Below are 15,534 nucleotides of genomic sequence, written 5' to 3' on the forward strand. Positions count from 1 at the left end.
TCATGTGCGCCTCTTTCCAAAGATTGTTTGAAAATATGAACAGAAACTTTTGTGACTGTCACATCCAGCAGACAAAGGACCCTTTAAACTGAGGTTGAGGCATAATTAGGTGTTCCATATAGAGCCATGGAAAACAAGCAGCAACATTATTAAAATTTTAATGTGACTTTTCTGCAGGCTGCTCTGTAATGAGACAAAAGTGTTGTAGGAGGGTTACAGGAACAGTGTGGCACACACAAAAATAAACAAAGGAGGTACTTTCACACCAAGGTAATTAGAGTGTTTATAGGAGGCAAGAAGGTTCTTGATGCCACAGCAAGGGAAGAAGACAGAGGAAGACAGAGGAGGGGAGGGGGGTAAACTAAGGCTCATTGTTAGGCAGGTGATTTACGAGGGTACAGGGGCTCCCGGGCCCTGCCAGTGGAGGGATAGAGCTTCTGTCGCTATAGCACCCTCGGCCCTTTGTATCCATTGTGCTTAGCCAGGGCTGGGGGGCTGTGTGTTCTGGGGATGAAAGTGGGTGGAGGGAGGTTGGGGCGATTGTTGGTTGAGCGCTGTGGTGCCATTGCAGGGCCGGGGCCTGTACATCTTCAACACAGACAGCAGCACAGATCAAAGGCAGCACTGTTCCCTCTCTCTAAATCACACGAGCCTTTGAAAACTTCCCACATCATTTGCACAAAGGGATGATATGCCTCTGCTATGCTAGAAGACCACTGACTATAGTGTCAGAAAACCAAACACCAACACTTTATAGCATCCACAGTGCAAAAATTATCCCAAGTTTCCTTTTCACTGAAGTTGCTTTGCAAAACTGTAGCTTTGCTATATGCACCTTTCAATGGGCTCTATGCATGTCCTGCGCAGTGCCGTGGGTAGATTAGCTGTCTGGTGTATATAAAATGAGGTCACCTTCTCCCTCAACTCCAGACAGACATGGCTGTCTGAGTGCTGTCTGCCTTTCTCGACAGATAGGTTTGTCACCATGCACTACTTGACCTTTTAGAGCTTTGGTGATAACACTCCTTCAGGCCAAAATCAATTATGGGAGGCTAACATGATAGCAAATAAAGGAAGCGTGTGATCCTAGCATGATCCTATTGATGGATACAGATTCTAAGGCTCCCTGGTCCGTGTCACTGAATTTCTGCTGATAATTTCATCAGACAAGCTAATGGAGAGTCCGACAGCCTCGTTTTGATTTTCCTCACAGGACAGTGTAGCATAAACACTCTAATTCTCTTCCTTGGCAGCAATTCATAAACAGTTATCCTGAAGTGAATGAGGATTAGAATTCAATTAGAAAGTAGGGCAGTGGTGTTTACAACAACCTTTTGCAATAGAGAGATTAAAACATATTGTTGCGATCTGCCTTTTTGTAACTTGTGTTAATTTCATGCAGGTCCAAAACAAAATAAAGAAATATTTGAAACATCTTAATCTTGAATATTTCTTAATCCTCTTCAGATGTGTGCATGACAACTACATGGGGAGACTTAAATGACAGTGGGTGGTTTGTTGATTTGTTGATTGTTCAAACTTTTCTTTTGCCTCCAAGCTCTGGCAGAAAGAATATCATAGAACATCTTTTGTCCAAGAAAACAAAATTTCAGCTTTAGCCTGAATAACTTTTTTGTTTAAACACACCACGAGTCTGTCGCCATACTCAATGATGTATGAGGGTACTACTAACATTGGAGGAATCATCCTACTTTTAGAAGGTAACATTTAGCAATTTTCCCATTTTAGTTTAACATGTAAGCATCTTTGCTAATTAGCACTAAACTGAATCTGAAAGCTGATAATGAATACAATCACTTTGCATCGATGTGCTCAAAAAGTGAGTATTGAACAATGTTTGACCTGTAGAATAGAATAGAATTAGAATAGAATTCAACTTTATTGTCATTGCACATGCACAGGTACAGGGCAACGAAATGCAGTTTGCATCCATCCAGAAGTGCTTTAGTGATATAGATATATTACAATATATATTAGCAATAATATAGATATGTGAGTATATTACAGAAATGGGTCTATTACGGTATGTTATAATGTACACGGTATGAAGTATGTTGTGAATATGGCAATAAATAAAAAAGTTCACAGCCTGAAAAATGGTAGCATAAAGTTTGGGATGTTCATTCTCCTCTGGGCTACTGCAATTCAATAGCCCACACCATAGCTCAAATTTGACCATGGTTTTACTAAAGCCAGGGTCCCAACTGCAAGAAGAGTGAGAAAAGAGCTAAATTAATCTGAACATGGTACTGTAATAGGATGTCACTGTTGCAACAAGTCAATTTGCGAAATGTCCTTATTCCACAATGAGCCATAAGTGTATTGTAATTTATTATTATAGATTAGTAACTTCAGCAAAAATACTGTGCACTGAGAGCTTCATAGAATAGGTCTGAAGGACCTAGTCGTCTTGGATTGGCAATGCAAGAGTCTTTGTCCAAACCTGAGAAGGTGTGGTTATAGGATTTTTGGGGGCACTTTAGGAGGCACACCACTCTTTGCTGCTGGAATTCTCAAAAAGTTTAAGTGGACTTGCGAAAGCATACGTGGAGGCAGCAGTACATGGGGATCGAACGGAAAGTTGCTACTGTAAACAAATGCTAGAGCAGCAAAGGTAAATCAAGACCAGGAAAACCTGGACATCAACCATTCTGACAGCTCAACTCCAGACTCCAGAAATATTGAACAAGTGCTTCAGAAAGTTCTAGATGAGCATGACAAGAAACTAGACAAGACAGGAGAAACGGCTTTAGCACAGAAGAAGCTAGTTGAGAGAGAGTTGGGAGTCAACTGGAACCTGGATCAACAATGAGATGAAATTTTCCATATAGGGAAATCCTTCAATCCCGCTTATGTTTATCTCAAAAAGTACCATCTCAAATTGGGGATATTTATGAAGTCATTTCAACATTTTTCACAAATTTCTTGTTCAATAAGAGCGGATAGCTGGTTCTGGGTTTACGGTTAGCGTTCATATATTCAATACACTGTGATGGTAATAAAACAATAACATAATGACAACCTACTGCAAATTTCCAAAGATTTTTTCTGTGGGCATCACAAATGTTTGTGGTTAACATCATGGCAATTCATCTAATAGTTCTTGAGTCATTTTGCAAATAACAAAAAGTCGATCTCATGTTGCGTGAGATGAAAGGTCTTCACAAATAAATAAATAAATGATGTTCTGCGGACTATGAACACATGGACTAAGTTCCACAAATTCCAAACAGTCACTGGGATTTCAGTTTAACATGTGAAAAGGCAAACAACATACATACTATACGGACGAGCCTTGGCTTCAAATTTATTGTGGAAAACGTGCTATATTTCCAAATGATTGTATGATGCATTTGAGTCAATTAGTTTGTGTTCAGGGCAACATAAAAGAAACTTGAGAGCACTGAGCATCAGAGTGTTTCATTTGTAACAGGTCATGAAGTGCTGTGAGGATATGTTTAAATAAACCATCGCTTCTGTTTATTTGCTGCCCACTGAGCAGCCTGTGTTAAAAAGCTGACAACAGTGATAAAGGCATAAACGAGCGCGCACTGCCCACTGATGCTGAGACCCAGTCTGTGCCGAGGTGAGCGCCCTGTGGTGGGGTGCTATCAAGATCAGTGGCTTACTGCGCTCATTAGGTGTCTACTTGCATGTGATTTCATTCATCAGAGCAGGTCCACTTTTTTCTTTCCTGACATCAACTTGAAATAATTATGCATTGTGTCTGGCCCCGGGGTTGTGAATCTGAACCTTGAGTCAATGATCCATGCGCCATCGTAATCCATCATACAGCTTTTGGACTGCATGCGAGTATGTGTGTGTGTGTGTGTTCGGGAGCTGAACAAGGAGGAAGCAGAGATAAAGAAATAATAATTCCTCATCCTTCGTGCCACATCGTTATTTGAATGGAGAGCATCTCACGACACAGACACGGTAACACCTGGCACAGAAAGGCTGGGCAAAGGCAGTTGCCAAGGACTTAGGTGCTGAGCAGGCACTGATCAACGTCCCCTTCCATCCTCAAATGCCTGCATAGAAATTGTTCTGGCATTTAAGCATTTACGATAACGCCAGCAGGAAAATTCCTGGTGGCAAAATGACATTTCAAAGTGATGTAAACAGGTAAACAGCAGTATTCAGTTGTGCCAAATCAACCCCTTGGTTCACAAACAGTTAGGGTAGGGGGATGTCTGAGAGTGAGAGCCAATTCGCTGTTCTCCAAATTAGGCTAACCTCTGGGGAGGGGAGGGTCTCGCTCTCCCTCCTTCTCTCTTACACACAGAGCAATATATTACCTTTTTGGTGTGAGTGACTGACAAGTTTATTTTACCCTTTTTACACTTTTCCCACATTCTCTTCATTAACCCTTCGTGAGACCAAATTTGCAGCAAGCCCTTTAAAAAAATGAACACTAGCACGGACTGTTAACAAATTGTAACTATGGGCAAATACAAGCACAGGCAAATGTAGACAAAGCATTTCTCTCTCTGCACGTCTTGCTATATCAATAATACATGAGACCGCCTCCTTCTCTGTGATTAAAGGTGATGTATCCAAGCACCACAGGTGCGGCATCACCAAACTGTGCTTTCAAATTCTAGTTAGTAAAACATGTGTACAGTCTGAAAGGGTTTCTTCAAAGAAGTGATTATGCCTGGGAAAGTCAGCAAAATTGAAATGTGTAGGTTAGTCAGATCTTCAAAGACTGAAAATAAGCAGAAAAATAAGACTTCATGTCACCTGACCAGGGCGTTCTTAACAAAAAAAGCTCTAATTGCAACATTTTCCATCAGTTTGTAGCATGCAAATGAATGTGCATGTTGTGACTGCTGTCATTTTTAAGGAGACTGCAGCTGTCTTATTTCTACATCTTGCATTTCCTGCTCTTGCAGAGTCAGCCAGTATTGACAGAAACCCTCGCCAGGAATCTAATGTCCCCCAGACGCTGGCCAGGGCTGGGCAAAAGGCCACATCCAATCAGCACCACCACCAGACAATATCAAAGACCAGTGGGCGAAAGGAGATGGGATTGGATGGCAGTGGCATAGAAGGAGGGGGCGAAAGAAGACAGAATGAGAGGTTGAATCTCATTAGCTCGCTTTTAAAGATGAGTCACCGCACAGCAGATTACTGAACACCATCCAGGACATTGGAGTCATACAATGGGTACAAGTATCAAAATTACAGGGAAATTGAACAGAGAGATTGCGGGGGGTCCCACGAATGATGAAAAGCAATGACCACGAGCAAACATGGTGATGGGATGAGCCGGCTCAGATGGAAGGCGAGAGCAGAAGAGGTGTCACTTTTGAGAGAGATGCATGGAGGGAGATACATGATAGCGCAGGTTGGTGGTTGAAAAGGACAAGGAGTGGAGGGGGGTGGTCGGCCAGTGTGCTGGCATCGTTTACCTGCATCACCACTTGCTGCCATGGTAGTGGTTGGCTGGTGGGGGGGTTGGGAGGCAGATTGGCACGCTCTAGCTGTAGGTTGACGTTGCGACGCTCCTCCTCAAGGGCGCGGGTCAGCTGCTCGAAACGTGCCTCCTGCTCTTTCACTGAGGCCAGGATGCTGGCGGCTGAGCGAACATCATAATCCTCCATGTTCAGTGTCGGTCGCGGTTTTACAGATCTTCCAAGGGAAGAAAAGGGGGAGGAAGAGGGGGCACCAGGTCATTTAACACACCCAGACCCAAAAAAGGCTGGATGAGTGACATCAAATGGCTGACGCATGCCTCCAGATCAAAGTCAAAACAAACGGCTTGTTTGCTGGCCAAGACAGGATACACAAGCTTTAACAAACACCACCGTGACAGATGAAAATAGAACAATTAGGGTGGGTGACTGGATAAGGGAAACAGGGTTATAACACAAAGAGTGTATCTGTTACAGACAAATCTTTGTCACTCTGACCGTGCGTTCTCCAGCCAACACCCTGAAGGGACATGCTCAGATTCTCCTCATAAAGGGTGACTACAAAGTCTCTGATACTGCAGGCCAGCACAGCAAACACATTAATGAGGATGCACTGCAGGGTGCCAATTATGTGTTTGCTTTCAGAAGTTTGAGCCTTTCTTATAATTAAGACAATCCTGGCACCGAAGATAGCATTCACTGCAGATCTGCAAGAATATCAGGGATGAAAAATAAATACCTAATCCACCAGTTCTAAAAACAACAAAGGGGATGCAACAGCACAGTGGAGACTCACAAAAGCAAAGATTTTTTTTGTGTTTGTTTGTTTTGTTTTCTTTCTGGATACGATCTCAGCCCTACAAATGAACAGTCATAGGCATAAGCGTGGAGGAACGGCGCTGTCATTGGATATAGTCATGCAGAGAGCCATAATGCATTTTGACACACAGGCGCTGTTACAGGCACAAATCCAACACATGCAAGATTCCCACAGCCACCCAAACGGACACCCAGGCCTGGTATCAGGCACACACGCACACGCCATCTATCATAAACAATCAGGATTTCCAAATAACATTAGCAGGCTACAGAGCACATCAATGGCACACACACACACACACACACACACACACAGCCCGATATTCATAACTGATGGTGGTGTGATATCGAGGGGGCTGACAGCACAATAACAAATGGGTGGTTGGACATACAAAACCCACAGTAATACAGACCTAGTAGATAAGCAGGCTGAGAGCTGTTAGAAAAGAGACATCCCTCTCTCAAAACAGAAGCAGAGGGATGAAACGGCAAAAGGAACAGAGAGCTGGGAGAGGGGAAGAGAAATGAAGGGAAGACAAAAGAGAAAATGGAAGAGATTAAAACAGAAGTGAAACATAGAAAACACCAAACGGCTCTTTTAACTACCTGACTTTGTAGTAAACTCAAAGGTAAAGAAACAAGTATTGGAGCATCATCACATTATTAAAGTTTGTCCACATTTTATTAAAAAATAAAAAATGCTTTTTATATTTTTAAAAAAAAGCTTCATTACTCAAAGTGTAGCTCCATTTTTTACAGCTAGAACATTAATCATGCAAAGTTGGCAGCTATCCCAGGGCCTCCAGATTCCCCTGTTCACTGGTGAAGGGTGATAATGTGATTAATTGAAAATGTATTGTTAGCGTGCAATAGCAACTGATAGAGAAAGTCTGTGGTGGGAGAAAAACACAGTTAAAAGAAGAAAAAATATTTAAAACATTCCAATTTTGCCAGAGTGGATTGCCCAATAAACAAAAATATAGATATTTTTCCAACAAACTGTCACGTTTTTAACGACCTGACATGTTAAGAAACTGTCATTTTTTCCCGTGTGCATCAGTAAAGACATTTGCATTCATTTAAAAGTCATGATATGCTGTATACTGCATATTGGTTGACGTGGCAGACACTAGAAGGTTAAACAAGAAGGTTCTCTACAAAAATCAAGAGCTGACACTCAGTCAGCAGTTGCATTATATCAAAGCATTCTGGATATTTTCTAGCTGATCTTGTCTCGAGGAGGCGGTCTAGCTCAGCAGGGGTTCACCAATGCAGATGCAAGCATTTGAATCTTAAACAGCTTTGGATACCAAAACAGAATGTATGGCTTTCAAAGGGTGTGTACATGTGTGCATAAAAAGAGCCTTCTTTTACAATAGGATCCGGTGAGCACCAATAAGGGCCTTTGAAGCACACAATCCCTCTTTGAAGTTTCCTACATGCTGATCATTTATTTATTTGGAGTGCAGTCTGGCTCTTTCTTGCAATACTACCAAGGAGAATGTGCTTCCAAAGTTAAACTCCACAACCATCTGAACAAAAGAAAATGTTTCATTTTCTGTTTACAGGAACAAAATCTCTCATTATAACTCTCGAGAATCTAGTATTTTTAAATGAATTGTTCTTCCTAAAACATTTATGTCTGGTTTGAGTTTACGGTAATCAGCCGGTCAGGTTTCAAAATGGAAACAGGGCTGGGAAATGGAAAACTGCGCTCAAAAATAGCATCCTTGTCTGTTTTCAAAGTTATCCACTACTTGAGATAAGTGACAGAAATAGAGTCCCATAGGCCATGTTGATTGGGCATATTTGCGGACAGACTCTAATGATTCACACCCCTGGAGGGTTAGGGGGGCAATGTAACCATTGCTTCCTGAGTCATAAAGGGAATTATATGGCAGGCATGTCAGCTACGCCCCACAGCTTATCATTACACACCAACTTCTGGCCATACTTAAAATAGCCCAGAATGGTCAGGGAGGGGGCATCTGAAGAATTCCCCTCTTCCACCATGACAGCCCTCGTTTTTTATTTTTGGCTTTGGTTCAGCAGATGTTTGATAACGGCCTGGGTCAGAGGGGATGAAAACATAGCCATGTTCTTAGATACACCCTAATTACTCCCAAACTTTATGTGGTGGAAACATATCAAAATACAACTCCAGGGGTGTGGAGTGTCACTTGTGTGTGCCACTACATGAAGTTTATGTGTGGAAGGAATGAAAACTAATCAAAGAGATGATATTTAAAAAAAGGAAAGAAAAAAAAGAAAACTGTTTAATTAATTCCACAAAGAGAAGTGGGTTACATCTCACTACTCTTAAGGCGTAAACATCTTTAATTAAAAGGAAAACAAGCTCATATTCCATGTGCAGAGCTGACGCTTCACTTGCGCTGTTGCAAGGCTTTTCCTCAGCAGTGAACTCGCTTTAGCAAAAACTCACCGCTCTAAAAATAGCCCGGTAATAAATATATCCACACGGCCACATTTTTGAGTGTGGATTGGTAGATGAGAGGCAGCAGTCGCTCACTTCAAAGGCCTGCTGGAAAATCCTGTAATAAATCCCTGGCACTTTATTCATCAGGTCTGTTGGACTCCCCTAAAACAAATCTTCCAATGACAAGACCCTCTGCCATCAAACCCCTCTCTGTAGTAAACTGGCAGACATTTGAACTGATGTTATTCTCAAGAACAGCTTGAAAGGAGTGAGGCGCCGGCGGTCTGGTTATCTGCCTAAATTACACAAAGGCTCTGACCAGTGGAAAGGTGGAACGGCAAAGATTTGAGCTCTGTCCTTTCTTTTCCTCCTCTGGTGTAAAGCAGTGCTGTGTACAGACACACACCAGCAGTTTACCTCGTATCACCATCTGAAACAGCCAATGTGGAAACTTGCCAAGTGCATCTGTAAAAATAACCCGTTATTCCACTGAGGACTGGGTGTTAAACCCTTAATGCTTTGCAGCCGGGAGGTATTTTGGAAGTTTAAGGCGAGTCAAATGATGCGATATTAGTTTTTAGGATTTTTTCCAGTGTTTGATTTATCATGATCTAATTTTCAATCAAGATAAAACATAAAATATGGCATGCTAATTTGTGAGATTCAGGTTCACATCAGGTTAGTTTACAACAGAGCTATTATTGCCTTTTCCCAGTATTCATGCTAAGTGTGAATCTTTAAACTTTTTACATATTCCCCAAATATCCACTGTTTTCATTTTGACTTTGGTAAATTTTAAGAATCAGAGACCAAAGACTGACTGGATGTGTTGCTCCTGAGGAGGCCAACAAGAGCAGAAGCCTCATATCTTGAGGGAGTTGGCTAGGGGGTTATTAGGGAATTGGGGGAACAGATTGGGAGGTAGAGGATGAGGATAATTGAGTGTGACCATTGGTGCCCGATATTGAGTTAGGAACATTCACCTGATTAGGGACTAGGTGGGTGGTGCTGTTCCCCCAGTCCACCCCACCCCTTACTGCCAATTTACCCCTTCTAGAGGCAGCTCAAATTAATTCTTTGCCTAAACCCATCTGATGCACATCTGAGGATGCAGCTCACAGCGGCACAATTGGGTACTTAAAAACACCTGCTCCTCCTAGAGTGTGTGTGTGTGTGTGTGTGTGTGTGTGTGTGTGTGTGTGTGTGTGTGTGTGTGTGTGTGTGTGTGTGTGTGTGTGTGTGTGTGTGTGTGTGTGTGTGTGCAGTCTTTAATCTCTTTCCGCTGTTGACTTTTCATATAGTCAGAAGACAAATTGGAAATATTAGTAGTATTGCTCCACCTTAAAGTGTCATCGCAGAGCCAGTAATTTCAGCCATTTAAGAGATTTTTTTTACCCTTTGCTAAGAAGTCCAATACGTCAAAGCTCTCATGGAGTGTGACTGACAGCTAAGTGATTCATTATAATGACAGACACTTAGCTGCTGTGTTGGATATTTTTGCTCAGCCACAGGAAACCTTTATAAGCTGCTCAAGAGCTACTCAAGAACATGAAAGTCAGCTTGAAGTGGGACTTGCAGGCCGTTGCAGATACTATAGTGATGAAGTGATAGTTTATAGTTTCTTTTTGTCTTTGAAAAAATGACACAGGATTCATCAAACACTTGTAAAAAAAAGCATTTTTTTAAGTGAATTGCTATTTAATACATGTTACTGAAAGATGACTGCCATTTCCAGTACATATCCGATATGCAAAGATGCTCTGAACACTTCCAACAGAGATGCAACAGGAAATAAAAGAAAGAAATGCACGGTCACCGGGACTGATCCCCCCTCTGATTTAGTATTCCTGTTGCATTTCTTTGAGGAACATTAAAGTGAGTGCTAATGCCCACAGGAGCATTGTTGAGTGACACCAGGATAAGCAAAGCTTAGCGAGGTGTGGGCTCCATAACTAAACATTTTCACAGCTAGAAGAAAAGAAATTCAGTTGGTGTTTACCTGTCCTGTATAATGTGGAAAATCTTATGCAAGTACTTCATATTACATACAAAGTAACCTCATGGTGAAGAGAAAGTACACCCCTTTACAAAATATGGCAAATAAAACCTGAGACAAGCTACAAAACATGACATATACTAAAATGCAGAAGCAGTCTTAAGAAACTAAGCAGACGATTACTGCTTATATAGGATTTAAGAGAGTAAGTAGCAAGTGTGAGCGCCTCAGAAAAAGCAGAGGTTTTACCAGTTTGCTGGTTTGGGCATTCAGGTGTGTGTTAACACAATGCCAAGCAGGAAAGACATCAGCAATGATCTTAGAGTTTGCTGCTGACAGGGAAAGGTTATAAGGCTGTTTCCAAAAGATTCCACGATTCTACAGTGAGAAAGAAAAGAGTCATGAATATATGGCAGGAGGGCGAGCAGAGGCTTTCTATGACAGAGGAGGATGCTAGAGACTAGGGCTGAACGATATATCGCATTTGCGATAATATCGCGACATGATCAAGTGCAATTTTCTAACCGCAAAGGCTGCGATTATACTCTGGACATGTCCAAATTCATGGGCTGCATCCTCCTGAGGCCGCATTTGTAGACCGATTACGTCACAGCGACGCGCCGAAGGCTGTCCAAATTACTACCATATCCCACTCCGTTGTTGTTCATAATGGTTGTGGAGATGCTCGCAATTCTAATTAAAAACAGCAGCGTTGCCGGAATTGAGATTATGGACAATTCTTTAATAATTAGTCAACTTGCGGATGACACTACTCTTTTCTTAAAAAATGAACATCAGATTCCCCTGGTAAAACAAATAATCACTACATTCTCAAAAGCTTCAGGCTTAAAGTTAAATTTAAATAAATGTGAATTATTGGCATTAAAGGAGTGTAATTCACAATTACTGTACGATATAAAGGTGAAGAAGGAGGTAAAATATTTGGGCATCACAATTTCAAAAGATCACAAAGTCTTAGAAAAAGTAAATATTTTAGATAATGTTGACAAATGTAAGACAATCCTAAATAAGTGGTTACAAAGAGACATCACAATTTTTGGAAGAATATTATTAACCAAAATGGATAGTTTATCTAGATTTATATATCCAGCTTACTCTCTATCAATATCGAATAAAGTTATTAAAACAATTAATAGCTTGAATTTTAATTTTATTTGGAGGAATAAGTGCCATTATATATCTAAAGATGATTTGGTTAAACCATAAGTTGAAGGCGGTGGAAACGCAATTGATTTTGACATAATGAATGGTGTTTTGAAACTTAAATGGTTAAAATCCTTCCTAAATAATCCACACTCCATTTGGTTTTTTATACCAAGTAAGGTCTTTAACACACTAGGGGGTATCGACTTTCTCCTAAAGTGTGACTTTGAAATTACTAAGCTACCTGCTAAACTCTCTGAATTCCATAAACAGGTCCTTCTTTATTGGAAAATGTTATTTAAACATAATTTCACTCCACATAATAGCCCAATTTGGAACAATAGATATATACTGATGAACAGAAAATCTATTTTTATTCAAGATTGGTTATCAAAAGGTGTTTGGGCAATTGCCCATTTTGTAGATGAGGAAGGACATGTTCTAGGACATCAAGATTTTTGCCAAAAGTTTAATATCCAATGTTCTAAAAGTAAATTTAATCGGGTTATAAAATCCATTCCATTGTCACTTAAAAACATAGTTGTAAATGATATAATATATTCTGACATCTCCCCCAAGTTAAGGCAATTATATATAGATGGTATTCGATTTTGTGATGTTAAATGCAACAATAAGTTTCTTAGATCTTCATTAAGGAGTCTTTATTCTCCAAATTTACTTAGACGTAATTACATATTAAAAGATTTCCAAAGGGAAGAAATTGAAAAAATAAGAACTGATTATATCACCTTCCCTATCCCTCCTAAAGGGAAAGAAGTCCAATTTAAAATCTTGAATAAAATTTACCCGACAAATAGACTCCTTAGTGATAGATTCAAAATAGAAACGGGTAATTGTGTATTTTGTGAAACAGAAGAGGAGGATTTGGACCATCTATTCTTTTTGTGCAATTTTATACAAATATTTTGGTTGGATTTTCATACCTGGCTTTATTCCAGTGGGATTCAAATTACCCCATTTACCTTAAATATGATAATGTTTGGAGTGTTTTTGAAAGAAAAGAAAGCTAATTATGGTGTTAATGTGTTATTAATCTTGTGTAAGTATTTTATACATAAATGTTGCTTTTTTAAGATTAAACCAACACTGGCTCACTGGAAAAACGACCTAAACCTGTTGGTTAAATCTTTGACTTTAGTTAAAAAGAAAAAGGCTGCTTTTTTTGTTTCCTTTGTAGAAGATTTTGATTTAGTGAGTTAATAATCTGTTAATTTATGTGACCCCATCTTTATATTTTATTTTCACTATATATGAAAGTTGCTAATATGTAAGAAATGTTTATTCTCTGAATCTGTAATATATGGTGCATTTTGTTTGTAGGTTTATATTACTAATAAAAATAAATAAATAAAAAAAAAACAAAAAAATAAAAAAAAAACTAAAAAAAAACTACCATATCCCAGAATTCATAGCGCGGCCCAGCCAAACTCCAGTTTCCAACAATGGCGGCCGCTACTAAGTTTTAAAATTACTCATACTAATCTTTCTGGGTCACAAAATAAACTTTTAAAATATCTTCAGGCGAGAAAGTAGTTGTGTAAACATCAAATATCTGCTCGGTTTATCAAGATATCCCATATTTGCAAAAGTGCTTCGACGTTTTCAGAGGCGTCTGCTACCCACCAGCTCGACAGCTAGCCGGGAGCTCGAGGGTTACTGATGCGGCCGAGAACGGCACAACTCCCGGCACATCATTTTCAGATCACCGCGGAGTTTCGCTGCTCGGGTTAAACGTAATATATAAGTCACTTAGACAACCTAAAAATGTTATTGTTGGGCTTTTTTCAGTGTTTTGTTTGTTCGTGAGTAAATCGGTTTGGCTGAGATTAAAGTTATTAGATTAGATAAAATAAAACTTTATTAATCCCCCGGGTGGGTTCCTCCTTGGTTTTCACACAGCTGACTAAACGTCAAACAGAAAACTTATTAAACAGAAGTATGAGACAGTCGAGAATTTACACCAGTGTCTGGTTATATTTTAGATAGCAAGAAGCAGACGGCCGAGTTTATTAAACTCCACCGAGACAGCGGTGACGCTAATCAGAACTAGACCGTCCAATTTCACGCCTTTAAACTTTAAAGGCGTGTTTGTGTGTGTGTGTTTATACAATTGCTATTATGTTTGCACTTTATGTGTAATGTTACTGACTGCAGAGATCAGTAAGATGTGTGTATTTTTTATTTATTAGTTTTATTTATTTAATATTATTTTTTAATTGAATGACTGTCTAGTAGTTCACAGATGTCGAAAAACTGAGTGTGGTAAAGCCACTGATTTTGTTTATGTATATTTCTGCAATCTGCACATTGTACTGACTTTCATTTTAATGTTTACACCAGGGTTCCTTGTCAGCACTTTATGCTCAGATGTTTGTAAGCTAAAAATAAACTATTGTGTATGTTCAAATATACTGTTGTGATTGAAGAAGTTAAATAAAAATGTCAGTCATCAATTCATGCATCACCTCATGTCATCATAACAGAGGTCTGTCTTCCAGGAAAGAACAGTTTAAAATTAATGTAATATAGTATTGGCCATACTATATGATGTATTGCTTGTCTTTGTTTAATAATACAGAAGACAAAGACCTTAAAAAATAATCGCATATCGCATCGCAATCGCAATATTGGGGCAAAAAATCGCAATTAGATTATTTTCCATAATCGTTCAGCCCTACTAGAGACAGGATCAAAGTGAGGCAGATGAGCCGCTGTGGTGTCCAAAAGTGAGCAGCCAAAAGAAATAGAAGGCTGTACAGTGAGAAAAATTATTCACATGTGAAAAACATTCAAAACAGCTACATATCTTCCTAGGAGTGGATGTCCAAGCAAATTCATCCAAAGGTCAGCGCATGCAATACTTAAAAAAATCTAAGAGCTATACCTCACAGTTAACAGTTAGCTTCAGTTAAATGTTAAAGTTCATAATATTACAATTGGAACGAGACTGAATAAATGTGGCTTGTTTGTAAGAGTTTTTAGGAGAAAGTCTTGTCTTTCTGATAAAAAAAAAAAAAGAGCATGGTAGCACTGTTTAGCCTGGCCAAGTGGCTCTTCATCTGTCCAGAGAAGTTTGGTCATAAAGCAAAGTGCTACATTTGGTAAAACACTGCAAAAACCCCTCATATCACCTGTCAAGCATGGTAGTGGTAGAGTAATGATTTGCTGCATCCTAGATGCATGAAGGAGCGTTTCCGCAGGTCCTTCCCCCCTGCAGCTGTCAGACTGTACAATCAGAACTGCTCCCAACAAACATAGATGTTTACATCTGCGCTGCAACTGCAATAAGTTAATTAACCGATTCGCACTACAACCTGGTTTGCCTCTTATCTGTAGTTATTTTTATTTAATTTAATAACTGTACAGTACTCTCTGTATATGGTAACCATTGTCCTTAATGTAAATATGTAAGAAAAATTGTGTATGTTTCTGTTCTGTGTCCTGTCTACTGTTTGTTTGTATATGTGTCTTTTTGGCTGCTGTTACAACCAAATTTCCCCTTGTGGGACAATTAAAGGATTATTCTATTCTATTCTCTATTTGGGCTTGTTTTGCAGTCTACCATGAACTCCTCTTTATCCCAAAGTATTGTAGAGTCAGCTTTCCAAACACTGCTTCTGCATTATTGTTAAATAAATACACAAGACTTAATAAATAAT

At 39.7% G+C, this 15,534-nt stretch overlaps 1 protein-coding gene across 10 annotated transcripts in view; it reads right to left on the bottom strand.

The window, feature by feature from the left end:
- The window catches only part of arvcfb (ARVCF delta catenin family member b), a 261,628-nt gene that overhangs the window by 140,981 nt on the left and 105,113 nt on the right, over nt 1-15,534 (bottom strand). For 8 of the 10 annotated variants that reach the window (XM_026186589.1, XM_026186581.1, XM_026186587.1 and 5 more), the window contains exons 4-5: nt 6,671-6,762; nt 5,436-5,655 (exon numbers count right to left, since the gene is read on the bottom strand). The exons of 1 other annotated variant lie outside the window; for it this stretch is intronic. In XM_026186589.1, coding sequence (XP_026042374.1) covers nt 5,436-5,627 — 192 coding nt within the window. In that variant the 5' untranslated portion in view covers nt 5,628-5,655; nt 6,671-6,762. The remainder of the gene's footprint in view (nt 1-5,435; nt 5,656-6,670; nt 6,763-15,534) is intronic. One more of the 10 variants, XM_026186584.1, reaches the window with a different exon arrangement.

The sequence above is a fragment of the Astatotilapia calliptera genome, chromosome 12, assembly GCF_900246225.1.
Source record: "Astatotilapia calliptera chromosome 12, fAstCal1.2, whole genome shotgun sequence".
In the NCBI taxonomy this organism is placed as follows: domain Eukaryota; kingdom Metazoa; phylum Chordata; class Actinopteri; order Cichliformes; family Cichlidae; genus Astatotilapia; species Astatotilapia calliptera.